We start from the raw sequence: 15,020 nt of genomic DNA, 5'->3' as shown, positions 1-15,020 counted from the left end.
TGCTGGAGGCTCAGTGTGGACAGCTCTAAGAGTTAAAAACGCCAGGGGAACCCAGTCATAGGATGCCCCCCACCCCCAATATTTTCAGATTTACCTCCAGGAGCCAGACCAGATTGCCACACTAAATACTGGAGAAAAATCCCCTTGAGTTTCTGGCAGGGAGAGGGTAAGAGGAAGTACTCTGAAATATGCCAGAGCATTCTCTTCTTCTTATAAGGTCTGCTCTTAGTGGAAACTAGTTAACCAGAGTCCAATGTGCTGGGGTACTATCAGAGCCCAACTAACCTAGGGGAGGGAAATAGCCAACTACAGCTCTCTACAGGATGACCCTGGTCATCCTAGCCCACCTAAAGGGAAAGAAAAAAATAACCTAATGAACACTTGTAAAGTCCAGAGATGTATTTTCACTAAAAGACTGAGAACGAATCATAAGATTAAGAATGCTTCCTCTCCCCCACGCCTTACAACCACATTGCTAAAGGTTTAGAGCAGTTCCTTTTACACAGAACGCTATACACATTTGAAGAGACAGAGAAAGCATCAGAACCAGACATGACAGGGATGTTGGAATTATCAGGCCAGGAATTTAAAACAATTATGATTAATTTGACTATAATTAATGAAGGGCTCTGATGGATTAGGTACACAACATGCGAGAACAGATGGCCAATGTAAGCAGAACGCTGGAAATCCTAAGAAAGAAGTAAAAAGAAATGCCAGAGATAAAACAAAGCACTGTAACAGAAATGAAGGATGCTTTTGATAGGTTTGTTAATAGACTGGACATGACTGAGAAAAATCCTTGACCTAGAGGATGTATAATTAGAATCCTTGAAAACCAAAAAACAAAGAAAACAAAGACTGGACAAAAACCCAAACAAACCAAATATTCAAGGACTGTGGGATAACTAAATAGATATGACATAAGCGTAATGGAAATACAAGAAGGTGGAGGAAAAAAAAAAGAGAAATATTTGGAACAATAATGACTGAGAATTTCTACAAATTAATGTCAGACACCAAATCACAGATCCAGGAAGCCTAGAGAACACCAAGCAGGATAAACGCCAAAACAAAACAAAACAAACACAAAAAACAAAAAACAAAAACAGAAAAAAGCAAAATCAAAAAAACCCAAAGCAAACCAAAACCAAAATCTTATACCTATGCATATCATTTTTAAAATACAGAAAATCAAAGATTAAAAAAATCCTGGAGGATGCCAGAGGAAAACAAACATCTTACCTAGAGAGGAAAAAAAATAAGAATCACATCCAATTTCTCCTCAGAAACTATGAAGCAATAAGGGAACAAAGTAAAATATTTAAAGCACTGACAGGGGAAAAAAAAAATCACCAACCTAGAATTCTATGCCCTGCAAAATGATCCTTCTTGTGAATGAGAAATAAAGACTTTCTCAAATAAAAGCAAAGGAATTTGTTGCCAGTAGACCTGCCTTGCAAAATTGTTATAGAGAAGAAAAAATATATAAATCAGACATATGGATCTATATAAACAAAGAACATCAAAGAAGGAATAAGTGAAGATTAAAAATAAAAACTTCATTTTTTTAATTAAAAATTTTTTTTAATGTTTATTTACTTTTGAGACAGAGAGAGACAGATTGTAAGTGGGCAAGAGAGGGAGACACAGAATCTGAAGGAGGCTCCAGGCTCTGAGCTGTTAGTCCAGAGCCTGACGTGGGGCTCAAACTCACAAACCATGATATCACGACCTGAGCCGAGGTCAGACGCTTAACCAACTGAACCACCCAAGTGCCCCTAAACTTTCATTTTTCTTCCTCTTAGTTTACCTAACAGATAAGTTTCTTCAAAATAATAATAGCAATAATGTATTCCATTATGTATGTGGATGTAATATATCTAATGTGTATATATGCTTATGTATGCTTATATTAAAGTGAAATGAAAGGCAGCAATGATACAAGGGACACAAGAAAGAATCAGGATTTTGTTATCATATAATACTCACGCTACCTGTGAAGTAGTGTAGTATGATTTGAGAGTGGGTTGGATTAGTTGTAAATGTACACAGCAAACTCTACGGCAACCACTAAAAAAGATTTAAAAAAGAATTGTAGCTGATATATTAAGAAAGGAGAGAAAATGGAATCATATAAAATGCTGAATTCAAACCACAAAAGGCAGAAAAAAAGGAAAAGACAAAAAAATAGGAACAAAGAACAAATAGAAGACTATAATGAATATGGTAGACATTAATCCAATTATATCAATAGTCACCTTGAATGTCAATGTTCTAAATTACACCAATTAAAAAACAGATTATCAGAATGGATCAAAAAATATGACCCAGCTATCTGTTGTCTACAAGAAATCCACTGAAAAATAAATAAAGAAATCCATTTAAAAATAATTAAAAAAATAAAGAGATTAAAAGTAAATAAATGTATGAAGAAAAATATCCCATGTTAAATACTAAACAAAAGAAAGCAAGATTAACTATATTTCTTTTGGACAGAGCAGACTTCAAAGTAAGCCAAGTTATCAGGGATAAAGAAGGGCATTAAATAACATCAAGGGAGTCAATTCTCCACGAACAATCTTCAATGTGTATGTGCCTATCTAGAGAGGGTCAAAACACATGAGGAAAAAAATGACAAATGCAAGGAGAAATAAACGAATCCACTACTGTAGTTGGGAGACTTCAACACCCTTGTCTCAGAAAGGGGCAGATCCAGGAGGCAGACAGTAAAGCCATAGTTGCACTCAACACCACCACTGATCAACTGGGTATAATGGACAACTACTGACTACTTCATGCAACAACAGCAGAATACACATTCTTCTCGAGTTGAACATACATCAATATACACTACGTTCTGGGTCATAAGACACATGTTAAAGGCTGTTTAATATTAGAACATTTGTAAGTGTATTAGCTGGCTAAAGGAGAAAAAATAGAACTCAATAGATGAAGAGTTAGGTGACTGATTAAATCAATACTCGTTCATGATAAAAACTGTTAGTAAACTAGGACAGCCTAGGTAGGGAAGCCCCCTAACCTCATAGGAGGTATCTACAAAACCCCTGAGACACCACTACAAATAAACTCATGTAGGCACTTTTTTCAAAATCTGGAGCAAGGTGTGATTCTTACTATCCTCATTAACCAATACCCAGTAAGCAATAAGAATGAAAAGGAGGAAAGAAAACTCCTTTTTGCAACGATATGACTGTCTACATAAAAGAGCTTAAAGGAATTTATATGCTAACTAATAAATATAACAGAAAAACACTTGGGTAGATATAAGATCATTATATAAATCAACTGCATTTCTAAACACCAGCAACAAACTATCAACAGAGTATGAGTTTAAAAAAAAAAGGGAGGCATAAGCTTAAAAAGAATTCATTTACAATGGTAACAAAAATGAAAGTATCTATAAATAAGTTAAAAAACGATATGCAAAACTTGTTCATAGGAAATTATAACCTGGGGGCACCTGGGTGGCTCACTCGGTTAAGTGTCCGACTCATGATTTTGGCTCAGGTCATGATCTCATGGTTCATAGCTTCAAGCCCTGGTTCTCTATCTCCCTCTCTCTCTGCCCCTCCCCCATTCATGCTCATGTTCTCTCTTTCTAAGTAAACATAAAAAAATAATAATAACCTGTTACTGAAAGACATTTTTTAAACAGCCTAAATAAATGTAGAGGTAACTTAATATTGAGAGGATAATTAATTCTCCAAATTTACTTCCAGGTTTATTACAACTAGTACCATATTCTGATGACTCATAAGTAGAACTTAATATGTTGATCATAAAACAGACCAAAAGACAAAGAATAGCCAAGTCCCTTCTAAAGAAAAATAAAGAGAAGAGACTTGAAGAGACTTGGAAGACATTAAGATTAAAAAACTAGAGTGAAGAGCGTGGTATTGATGGAGGGGCAAACAAACTGACCAATGGAACAAAACAGAAAGCCCAGATATAGACCTGTGTTTATCTGGAATTCTATAATATGACACAGGTAGGATAGCAGCTCCCTGGGGAAATTCAACATTTAACAAATGAACAGGGAAAATAGGGCTAACTAAATGGGCACACATATACATCATAAATAATCAATTCCAGATGGATTAACACCTTAAATTGGCGAAAGAAAACTTTAAAAGAAAATTTTCAATTTTTTTGAATCCAGGGTAAGGATTTCTTAAACAAAAGGAAGTCATATGCATAAAGAAATGATACAATTCAACTTTATTAAAATTCAGAATGGTTTCTCAAGTCAGCTTAAAGTAAAGAAGAAAAAACAAATCACAAACCAGAAAAAATATTTACACACTTATAAATGATAGCAAATTAGTATCAAAAATATATAAGGAATTCCTTAATAAGTAATAAAAGCTAAGACAACACGGAAAAGAAAAACAACTCAATTAAAACAAACCAGTAGAGGGACACCCGGTTGGCTCAGTAGGTTAAGTGTTCAACTGTTGATTTCGGCTCAGGTCATGATCTCACATTGTGAGATCGAGCCCTGAGTCAGGCTCTGGCTGAGCATGGAGACTGCTTGGGTCTCAGTCTCTCTCTCTCTCTCTCTCTCTCTGTCTCTCTCTTTTCTCTCTCTCTCTCTCTGTCTTGGTCCCTCTCTCTCTCTCTCTCTTTCTCTCTTGGTTTCTCTCCCCTCTGTCCTCCCCCCACCCACTCTCTCAAAATGAATAAATAAATAAACATTAAAAAAAGAATAAAACAACCCCAGTAGAAAACCAGGTATGGCCAAAAAACAAACGAGAGATGCATAATCTCGTTCTGTAAATACAGAAATGAAAATCAAGACCATGAGATAGCACTGTACACCAAATTTTGCTAACGGTAGCAAATTCAAAAAAAGTGGCAAAACCAAGTTTATTTATTATTTTTTTATTTTAGAGAGCAAGTGAGAGAGAGAGGGGCAGAAGGGTAGAGGACGAGAGCCGGAGAGAGAGAGTGGGGGAGAGAGGGAGAGAATCTTAAGTAGGCTCCATGCTCGGTGCAGAGCCTGGCATGGGGCTCAATCCCACGATCCTGGGATCATGACCTGAGCCCAAATCAAAAGTTGGATGCTCAACCGACTGAGCCACCCAGGGGCCCCTGGTTATTTAAAGATTTTATTTTCAAGTAACTTCTACACCCAATGTGAGGCTTGAACTCACAACCCCGAGATCAAGAGTTGCACGCTCTACAGACTGAGCCAGCCAGGCACCCTAACAAAACCAAGTTTTAAAGAAGATGTGGATCAGTGTGATTACTTAGTGACCGCATTAACTTATACTCCCACGTTGGAAGACAATCTAACTTATAAAATCAAAGATTCCATTCCTAGGTATGTACCCCAGAAAAACCCAAGGAGACATATTTCAGAATGTTCAAACCAACACTGTCGTTAATAGCAAAACTGTAAACAACTGCCAGTTACCAGGAAAAGGGATAAATTATGGATTATTAGATAGCAGAAAACAGACTGAGCATCAGCTACACATTACAACATGGGTGAATCTTAATATAATGTTGACTGAAAAAAATAGCAAGTCCTGGTCTCGCATCTAGTATGATGTCCTTTTTTATAAAGTTTAAAAGTGGGTAAAACAATTTAAGTGATGTATTATTTTGGCATTTATGCTCAGGATAATTTTTTGTTTCGCAAGTAAGGCATGATCAACACAACATTCAGGAGAGTGGCTGCCACTGGTAAGGTGGGCAGGGCCACAGGATTGGGAGGTGTCTGCATAGATCTAAGTTACTGGTGGTCTCTCAGTTCTTGGCTTGGGTGCTGGGTTTATTGAGATTCACTTACCATTAAATAAATGAAATAAAGAAAAGGAACTAAGCATAAGTCAACAATGACAGTCTGTCACAAACCAAGAATTAAAAAAAGTACAATTCTCCCCTCCTTAGATTAGGCTAAAAGCCCTTAATAATGCCAGTGCCTATGCAAAACTCTATTGCCACAATTACTATTTTATAATTATTTGTATGTGTCTGTGTATTCCACTGAAGCAAGAGCTAATGGAGGCTGTAATTTTCATTATCCTTAGATTACCAGCATCTACCACAGAGTTTGGTTCATACACGTTTATTGAATGGATAAAATAAACACAAAACTGATTCATTATAAAAACAAAAACACCTCAAGGTATCAGCCGTTTATTTGGGAGACAGCATTTACTAGAAAAAAAATCTACAATGAATCTAACATACAACTGACCTAAGAAAATAAAAACCTAGATTCCTGACTTTATATTTTGATTCCTTCCTCTTCCCCAAGAGTCTTATTTATTTATTTATTTTAATGCTTATTTTTGACAGAGAGAGAGAGCGAGAGTGAGAGAGAGAGAGCGAGCAGGGGAGGGGCAGAGACAGAGGGAGACAGGATCCGAGCATGCTCAGTGCTAACAGTGCAGAGCCTGATGCAGGGCTTGAAACCCACGAACCACAAGATCATGACCTGAGCTAAAGTCAGACATTTAACTGACTGAGCCACCCAGGCGCCCCTGTATTTTAATTTTAATACTGCATATTCTAGAAAACTATTTCTAAATGGTCAGTAAAATTCTTAAGGTAACTCCAAGTTTAAATTAGGAAGTTATAAAAATCAGAAATAGGGGCACCTGGGTGGCTCAGTCAGTTAAGCTTCCAACTTTGGCGCAGGTCATGATCTCATAATTCGTGGGTTCGAGCCCCATGTAGGGCTCTGTGCTGGCAGTGTGGATCTTGCTTGGGATTTTTCTCTCTCTCTCTTTGGCTCCTCCCCTACTTGTGCTCTCTCTCTCAAAATAAATATATAAACTTACAACAAAAAATCAGAAATAGTCTGTAAGCCCTATTAAAAAAAAATAAACAAGTTGACACATTTAGTAGTTAGAGGACTAGGCTAAAATATAAGGAGACATTAAATAGAAACTAAAAATACAAAATGTGAATCACTTTGCCTATTATTTTCAATATGGTTTATCCTTTTACAAAACACTATCACAGATAGCTAGAGTGATACAATTGATATTATTGGTGTCATTAAAATGGTCTGTGGGGGAACAAAGAAATTTTAGGGTAGAAAAAATGGTTTAATCCAGATTAGGAGAGGATTAATTTATTTAACCTGGAATTAAATGACATGAGGAGTAATTCAGTTAGTCAAAGGAGGTTAATATAAAAGGATACTGGGGGAGCCTGGGTGGCGCAGTCAGTTAAGCGTCCGACTTCAGCCAGGTCACGATCTCGCAGTCCGTGAGTTCGAGCCCTGCGTAGGGCTCTGGGCTGATGGCTCAGAGCCTGGAGCCTGTTTCCGATTCTGTGTCTCCCTCTCTCTCTGCCCCTCCCCCGTTCATGCTCTGTCTCTCTCTGTCCCAAAAATAAATAAACATTGAAAAAAAAATTAAAAAAAAAAAAATAAAAGGATACTGTACTAAGGATAGAACGTGAGGACGCAGTCAGATTATATAGCAGGTGAATTTTAAGTTAAACTATTGGAAGAAATTCTTTACTGTGCAGGTATGAAAGAGTCGTCTAGTCTAGGAATCTAATGAACTTGATACAATTTAGAACATAAACTGAAAGAGCATTGTCCAAATTGTGGGATTTTTGTAGGTGTTCCACAAAAAGTGTTTGTGAAATGGGCAAAATAATGGATTAAGCAAAGCTAAACAGGTATCTTTGTTGTTAAGTCTTTGAAGAGGCTTTATGATGTTAGTTTCTTGAATGTAAAAAGACGTATACACAATGTAGTATTTCCCAAATTTTGTGACACCACTGTGGAGTATCAGGGCACTTGGGGCAACAAGAAAACAAAGCACACGCTGCCCAGAAGCTTCTGGAGGTTCCTCGTCCACCACGTCAAGGAGCTGGAAGTGCTCCTGTGGTGCAGGAGATCTCGCTGTTCTCGGATTGCTCACGGTGTTTCCTCCCAGAAGCCCCAAGTCAAAGCCATTGTGGAAAGGGCAGCCCAGCCGGCCCCCAGAGTCACCAGCTCAATCCCAGGCTATACGGCGTGGAAAGTGAATACGATAGATGCTCATGTGCACATTTTCTTTGTGGTAAATACAACCTTGACCACTCTGGGGGCAGGAAAAAAAAAAACAAAACAAAACATGGACACAATTTGCTTATGTGAGCTGTTGTGGGGGGGGAGAGCGGGGGGAGAGGAATTGGGTTCTTTGCCTCAAACCGTATTATTAAAGCTAAGGGACAGCAGGCCTGACACTGCTGACTTCAGAAGAGTCTGCTTCCAAGGCTGGCTCTTGGCTGATGTCTGGGAACTTGACTTGTCCAACGCTGCCTGCAATGTTCTGCCTGCCTGGGACACTGAAGCCTGATGGTTTGAAGCCTGATAGGCTTGCCTGGATGGTCTGTAATAAATAAAGTGAACACGTCCTTTCCTCTTGGGTCTGGAATTTAGGTAGCTGTGGTTGGTGTGGAGGGTACCCACATGACCACCCCCCAATAAAAATGGTTTCTGAATCTCACGCAGGTTTCTCTGGACAGAAACACTACACAAGCATTAATACACTTGATTACTGAAGGGAGAACATTCTATGGCCCATGCTGGGATTGGGAAAATGTTGGAAGCTTATGCTTGGATTCGTCCAGACTCTGATGTGTCTTTTCTCTTGTCATAATTACAAATGAACCTAAATTCTGTGAGCCTTTCTAGGAAGTCATCAAATATGTGGGAAGGTTGTGGGACCTCTGAAACAATACAGTTGATATTTGAACAATGTGGGGTTTAGGGACACTGACCCCCACTCCCATGGAGGTAAAAATCTGCATAAAGCTTTTGACTCTCCAAAAGCCTTACTAATAGCCTACAGTTGATCAGAAGCCTTACTGATAACAGAAATAATAGAGCAACATATATTTTATGTTGTATGTATTATATGTTGTATACCTAAACTAGAGAGAAGAAATGTTAAGGAAATCGTAAGGAATGTTAAGAGAATCAAAGTCAAAAATTTACACTGTTATTTATAAAAACATCTGCATATAAGTGGATCTGCACAGTTCAAAACTGTGTTGTTCAAGGGTTAACTGTAATTCATAGCTTTTCATTTATTTCAAGTTTAGGAAATCGGAGGAAGAAAACAACAAGCCAGATCATCTAAGGAAATACGAATAAAAACTTAGCTAGAATTTAGATAAAAAGGTGTCTTGTTTGCCCAACTCTTATTCACATATGCATGTATGTATTCTTATGCTGTCCTCAGACGTGCTTACTTCTTACACAGGGAAATATACACATACACATACACATACACATACACATACACGATAAAGTGTTATACAGACAGCATAACAGATGTATGAAGGGCACACGGAAGAAATGTTCAGTCCTGCTTGGGACTATGAAAGGTACGGGGCCAGGAAAAGTTTCAACAAGAAGCAACTTAAGATGAATATTGAGATGAGGTGGCCGACATGATGGTGTCAGTGACAGGAGGGCATTTCAGGTAGAAGGCACACAGTGAATAAAGCAACAGAGGCATTAAGTGTACCCAGAGACGCTCCCAGTAGGTCTGCTGTAGTCTGCACAAATTCTGGCCACGGTCATGACAGAGAGCGGCCTGCAGGCCAGGCAGAGGAGCTGGAGTTTTCTATATTGCAGGCAACGGAAAGCCACTGAAAGTGGACGTGATGAGGACAGAGGTTGGAAGCAGCTGGAGGGCCATATGAATAGAAGACCAGGTGACAGGTGATGAAGTAATAGCAGCTGAGCGAAGAGTAAGGGATGATTACCACTTTATTTATTATTAAAAGAAACAGATTAAATGTGGCACCTATCATTCAGAATCTCAGCAGATTAGGGTTAAGACCTATTCACAAAACACTACAGGACAGTCCTTCACGTAGACTGGCTATATGAGCAGAGCAGATCATAACGTGTGATAATTTTGTTTTTCTAATTTTATTTTTCTAATCTTATCTTAAGCAGAACTTTACATTCCTTGAGCATCCCCAACTGCTAAAGGGGAAGCAGACTAAATGTGTGCTCGATGTCAGGAAAAAACTACCTTGTAATTAGAAATTTCCTCCATATAGGAAAGAAAGAACAGAGGTAAAGAAGCTGTCTAATCTCATTAGCTCTGAGGGAAGGGAAGAGGCACATTTTCTTTTTTACCGTTGTTTATTAGTTCTCAATACTCTCCACTTCAATTTGTTAGCTTCTCTGTAACTTGTTTAAAGCAACATGGTACTTTTTAATTGCAATCTTCACTGTAAAAGCAGAAACTGGCCTTGAGTACTTGAGATGAAAGGCAGAAACCAGAAAATCAAAAAGCCCTTAAACAAATTCCATTTTATGTTTCATATTACCCCTTTGTTTTGGAAACTAATGAATGGTAAATAACAGACATGTGTCCCTAGAATTAGATACAAAGTTGATTTTGTCAGTAAACCAGGTTTGGGCTAGAAGAATAATAGGATTGAAGCTCACTTTAAAATTGTATTTAAAAATGTACCCCACTGCCTTCAAATTACACAAATGTCTGAGACTTAGATAGCACCTTGATGTGTGACATTAAGTTATTAAAGCTATTTATTAACGAAACGGCTTTCTTGAAAAGTCAGAATTTTAAACCTATGCATAGAATTGGACTCAAGTCCTTACACTTCCTGATTTCAAGGGAAAGGAGTATATCTGAATAATAACAAAAAGTTGCTAAGGCTAATTGCTTTGCCAATCAGGTGTTTTAAAAAAAAGTAAGTTGCGTCCTTTGACAAAATACCCAAAATGAGTAACCAATAACTTAGAGTACATCATTTTCAGATGATAGTTACTTTATCATGTGACACACTCGACGTGGGTATCAGTTACATCTGCACACAGGAAATTTCTCTTCATTCTATTCTCATGCAGTGCATGCAGCTAAATACAGTCTGTGAAAAGCAACCTGCTCACAAGGCTGAGCACTCAGAGTTCAGTAAGTTTGAAGAGGTATTAACTGTTAATAGGAAAGGTGGTTAGGTGTGGAAAAGGAGGACCTGGCAAATTCATCATAAGGAAAAAATAAATAATGAAGGAACATACTGAATTACCTCATTATTCTATCACCTATTGTTGTTCCTCTGATATTAAATCTAGTGAAGGGAACACAATAACTAAAGTCACTCACAAAGACTTCAAAGAACCAAATATTTAAAGCATTAATAAGGTCACCACTTCTACTGTTAATCACCTAGATCTAAGAAAACTTCTGTGTCTCCTCCTGATTTAAGGAATTATGTGAGATTATGTCCTTCAACTTAAAAGTATATGAGGAAATTAAGGAAACAGAGACACTCACTGAAGATAGATTGAAAGGAAGACTTGGCACTTAATCCCTTTTATCTTTAACTAGATTAGAACCTAACCCGTTGCAGAGTGTAGGGAACTGCAGGGACTCAAACCACCAATACCATCCACTGCGACACCTACATTATGCTCCCCAGGGCTATGCTGCTCTTTCAGAAAAAAAAAATTAAGCCCTGAGCTGACTCATTTGTCCTAACCATAGACTCGATAACAAGCAAGCAAAGAATAACAGAGCTTTTCACTCTCTAGGAGTTCAGTTCTTTCTCCGTGTTACCTTTTTTCTCTCTGTAATTTTCTTTCACAAAGAATACACTTGAGTCATTAGAAATACTGAGAGTGATTATAATGAAGAGTAAAGAGATGGTGACAAATTTACAGGACACAAAGAATTCTGGCTTTAAAAATAAAGGCCATGTTCCCCAGGGTCCAGAATAGGTAAACGGAACCACATTTCTATGCATATGAAAAATACATTTTTAAAAAAGTGGTTAACAGGCCATACAAGGTTAATATTTTTAATAGTTACCAGAAAAATCTTTAGAGCATCTTAATTGAGTCTACAACGAAAACCGTCCAAGACTATGCAAGAACTTCTTCAGGAAGCTCACTCACACGCTTCCCAGAAAGCAAGAACCTCTCGGGTTTGGCAAAAGAAAAGAGCTACCAGCCAGGCCATCATACCATTTACTGTAAGCTCCCTGGGGCACTGTGGCAAGTTTATGTGGAGGTCATATAAACAGAAAACCTGACCATGAGCCTTTCATTCCAAGGGCACGGGTTTCTATTTCTAAATACGGTGTATAATATCACTAAGGGATACACATATTACTTTTATTATTTTTTAACCCCAAGATTGGAAAGTATATGTTTGATTAATTATTCTTTCTTCAATTTAGTTTCCATTTAATGTGCTGTGCTCTGGCCCTAGACAAAGTTGAACGGGACCAAATATGTGGTGATTTATAGAGATTTCATCGTTTTAAACTTCGGATATCTGCCAGTAGAGACATTTTACCACAGACTATAGTTGTGCTTCTCTAAGACCGATCTGCCAAAGAGCAGGAATTAGAAACTATGGCTCTTTGGCAAATCTGGCCAGTCGCCTGTTTTTGTAACAGCCTATAGGCAAAAAACAGTTTTTACATTCGTAAATGGTTATATTTTAAATGGTTATGTAAGTACCTACACAGTAGCCTCCACTGTATCTCTTGGCCAGCAAGGCTTAAATATTTACTATCTGTTTTTTTAGGGAAAAGCTTACTGAGCTCTGCCATAGAGAGTCGACACTAGCTATGGTTAATGGCAGAGCGTTCCATCTTAAAACATCTATGTTAGTGGTTAAGGCCTTTATTTTCTAAGACATTTCCTTCTCATGCTTGATCTCAGTCCAAAAGTGAAAAGCTGGATCATATTTATCTAACCAAATTAAAAATGCAAGTCTTTATAATGAAATAGTTACGTTACATTGCAAAGAACTGCTTTGATATTTTTAATAATGTGCATCAAAAATGGCTTACTTATAAACTTTTTAGCTTTCATTTTAAAAATTAAATTTGGGGCAAAAGAAATTATGAGATCCACTACGTCATTCTTTATACACATTGAAGTACAGACCTAAGTATATACTTTTACCATTTTTAATTTTGGGGCCATTTCTTTACTCTAACCAAACTAACCCTGACTGGGCCTCTCAAGTGGCAGCAACGAGGGAACTCCGAGACGTGCGTTCCTTTAGTTGCGCATTTCATCAAAGTATGGAATGTATCCTTAGATTCTAAAAACCAAATAGTGTAATTTTTACAAGAGAACTTTGAAATCTTTTGTCCCTTTGGAAACAGAAATTCTCAGAAATCATACGCCTACTTACAAGCTGGTAAACAGTTCTTTTCATGTTCTTAAGAAGTAAAGTATCTTAAACTTTCTCTCTTTAGCATAAACGTCAACATACCTATTCCTTCAATTTAGAAGATAAATGGGCAGTTGTCTTAAGGATGAAGAACCCTTAGCAAGGTGCAGCAATATTAGAAACATACTTTATATAGGCAGTTCAAGATTTAATCGAGATGACGCCAAGAAGTTAGGAACTATCAAAATTATTTAGATAAAAATCAGAAGGAAGATTTTTCACCATTTACAATTTTTGGTAAATAGGAATAATGCAAATTTCAAAGAAAAACTGATGTAGTTGTTAAACAGTCACTATAATCGCTTTAGTAATAAAGAAAATGAACTGCAGTCTTACATACATACAAAGATGTGTGTACTACCAAGGACTTAGTACATACATCTTTGTACGTATGTAACACTGTAGTTCATTTCCTTTATTAAAACTGTTTCCCTGCATTCTTATAAATGGCTTGTGGATTTGTCCTCTCTTCTTCAGTAAGTTATTAAGTTTCTTAAAGAGTGAGAATTTATTATCCTTCTGTTACTCTTCGGTAAGTTCACTATTATGTCCAACAGAATAAAATAAAATATATGGGACAAACTAAGGCTATATACCTGAGCTGAACATACAGAACATTAAGTAATATATAATAATAATTTGTAAAAATCAGGGAAGCCAATGCAGACCCAGAGGAGGTTTCTGATCTGGATCTAGCCCGAGAGTACGCACTGGAGACCTCCATGGAGTAGGGTGAGCTCCAGGCCGCTGTCCCTCATTTCCTTGCTCCCTCCAAATCCTCCTTTCTCCCTGATGCTCAACTACTGTGTTTAAAAAAGAAAAAAGAAAACTTTTTAGGTCTAAAATATACAAATCATCTGCTTAGCACTTCAGTTTCCTCAGCTATAAAGTCGGCTTGGTGTAAAAGTGTTATAATTAGCTTGGATAGAAGATGATAAGTAATCACGATATTTTATAAGTGTCTAACATCTATTAAAAATACATAATTTCTTATTTAAGCAAATAAACCTGGTAAGTGATTTGGTGCATTTTACTAGAAAGTACACTTAAATTTTATTTTCAATTATGACCTTAGCATCATTTTTAGCTACATAAGAAGTACAAAAAAAAAAAAAAAAAGACATATGTTCACTTATGTAAATAGAAAGCCATAAGTGCATAAGCTTAAAATAATTATACAGACTCTAATTCTCCACCCTGGGTTTCAGAAACCATCAATTTGATTTTCAAACTGTGCTATGCTTGCTAACCTTACCTGTAGTCAAGTGGTATTGATCTCCCTCTTGGGTATGGAAAGAAATGGGACTAAGTTTTACTTGTCTAAAACAGAGACTAAGAATGCTGAAGACTAATGTGCGGCCGGGAAAGAGAAGATGGTTGGTTAATTGCTAAGTACAAATATTGGGAGAGGTCGCTTCCTTTACATTTAAAAACAATGCCATTGCCACGTAAACATTCTGATTAAACGTAACTGAAGGAACTGCCCTTTCATAGTCACAAAAGGTGTTTTCACTGAACTGGAAGCAGTACTCTTCCGGATTTCTGCTTTTGGCCTCTGTCAGTCTTTATCCCTAAAGCCATTCTTAGTGCAATTGTTTTTCAAGTCTGAGTAGCCACATAGCACATCCTGGTTGCTTCATACAGTTATTGTTTATTTAGTGCTTTCAAAGTGGATGGATCCTCTGACTAAATAATTGAGGGATTTTTTAAAATTCTGATAACAATTCTAGATAATCATAACCTAATTTTATAGATAAGGAAACTGAACCTTAAAAATATATTAGGTAGTTTGGATGAGGAAATATAGCC

The 15,020-nt window shown here is 37.2% G+C and overlaps 1 protein-coding gene across 9 annotated transcripts in view; it reads right to left on the bottom strand.

Moving 5' to 3' along the window:
- Positions 1-15,020, bottom strand: part of DCAF6 (DDB1 and CUL4 associated factor 6) — a 136,433-nt gene that overhangs the window by 18,443 nt on the left and 102,970 nt on the right. For 5 of the 9 annotated variants that reach the window (XM_043567661.1, XM_043567653.1, XM_043567655.1 and 2 more), the window contains one exon: positions 11,050-11,091. The exons of the other annotated variants lie outside the window; for them this stretch is intronic. In XM_043567661.1, coding sequence (XP_043423596.1) covers positions 11,050-11,091 — 42 coding nt within the window. The remainder of the gene's footprint in view (positions 1-11,049; positions 11,092-15,020) is intronic. 9 annotated transcript variants of the gene reach the window in all.

Source organism: Prionailurus bengalensis, chromosome E4 (assembly GCF_016509475.1).
Source record: "Prionailurus bengalensis isolate Pbe53 chromosome E4, Fcat_Pben_1.1_paternal_pri, whole genome shotgun sequence".
NCBI lineage: Eukaryota > Metazoa > Chordata > Mammalia > Carnivora > Felidae > Prionailurus > Prionailurus bengalensis.
The sequence above is the reverse complement of the archived record's forward strand: the minus strand, read 5'-3'. Positions and strand labels throughout refer to the sequence as shown.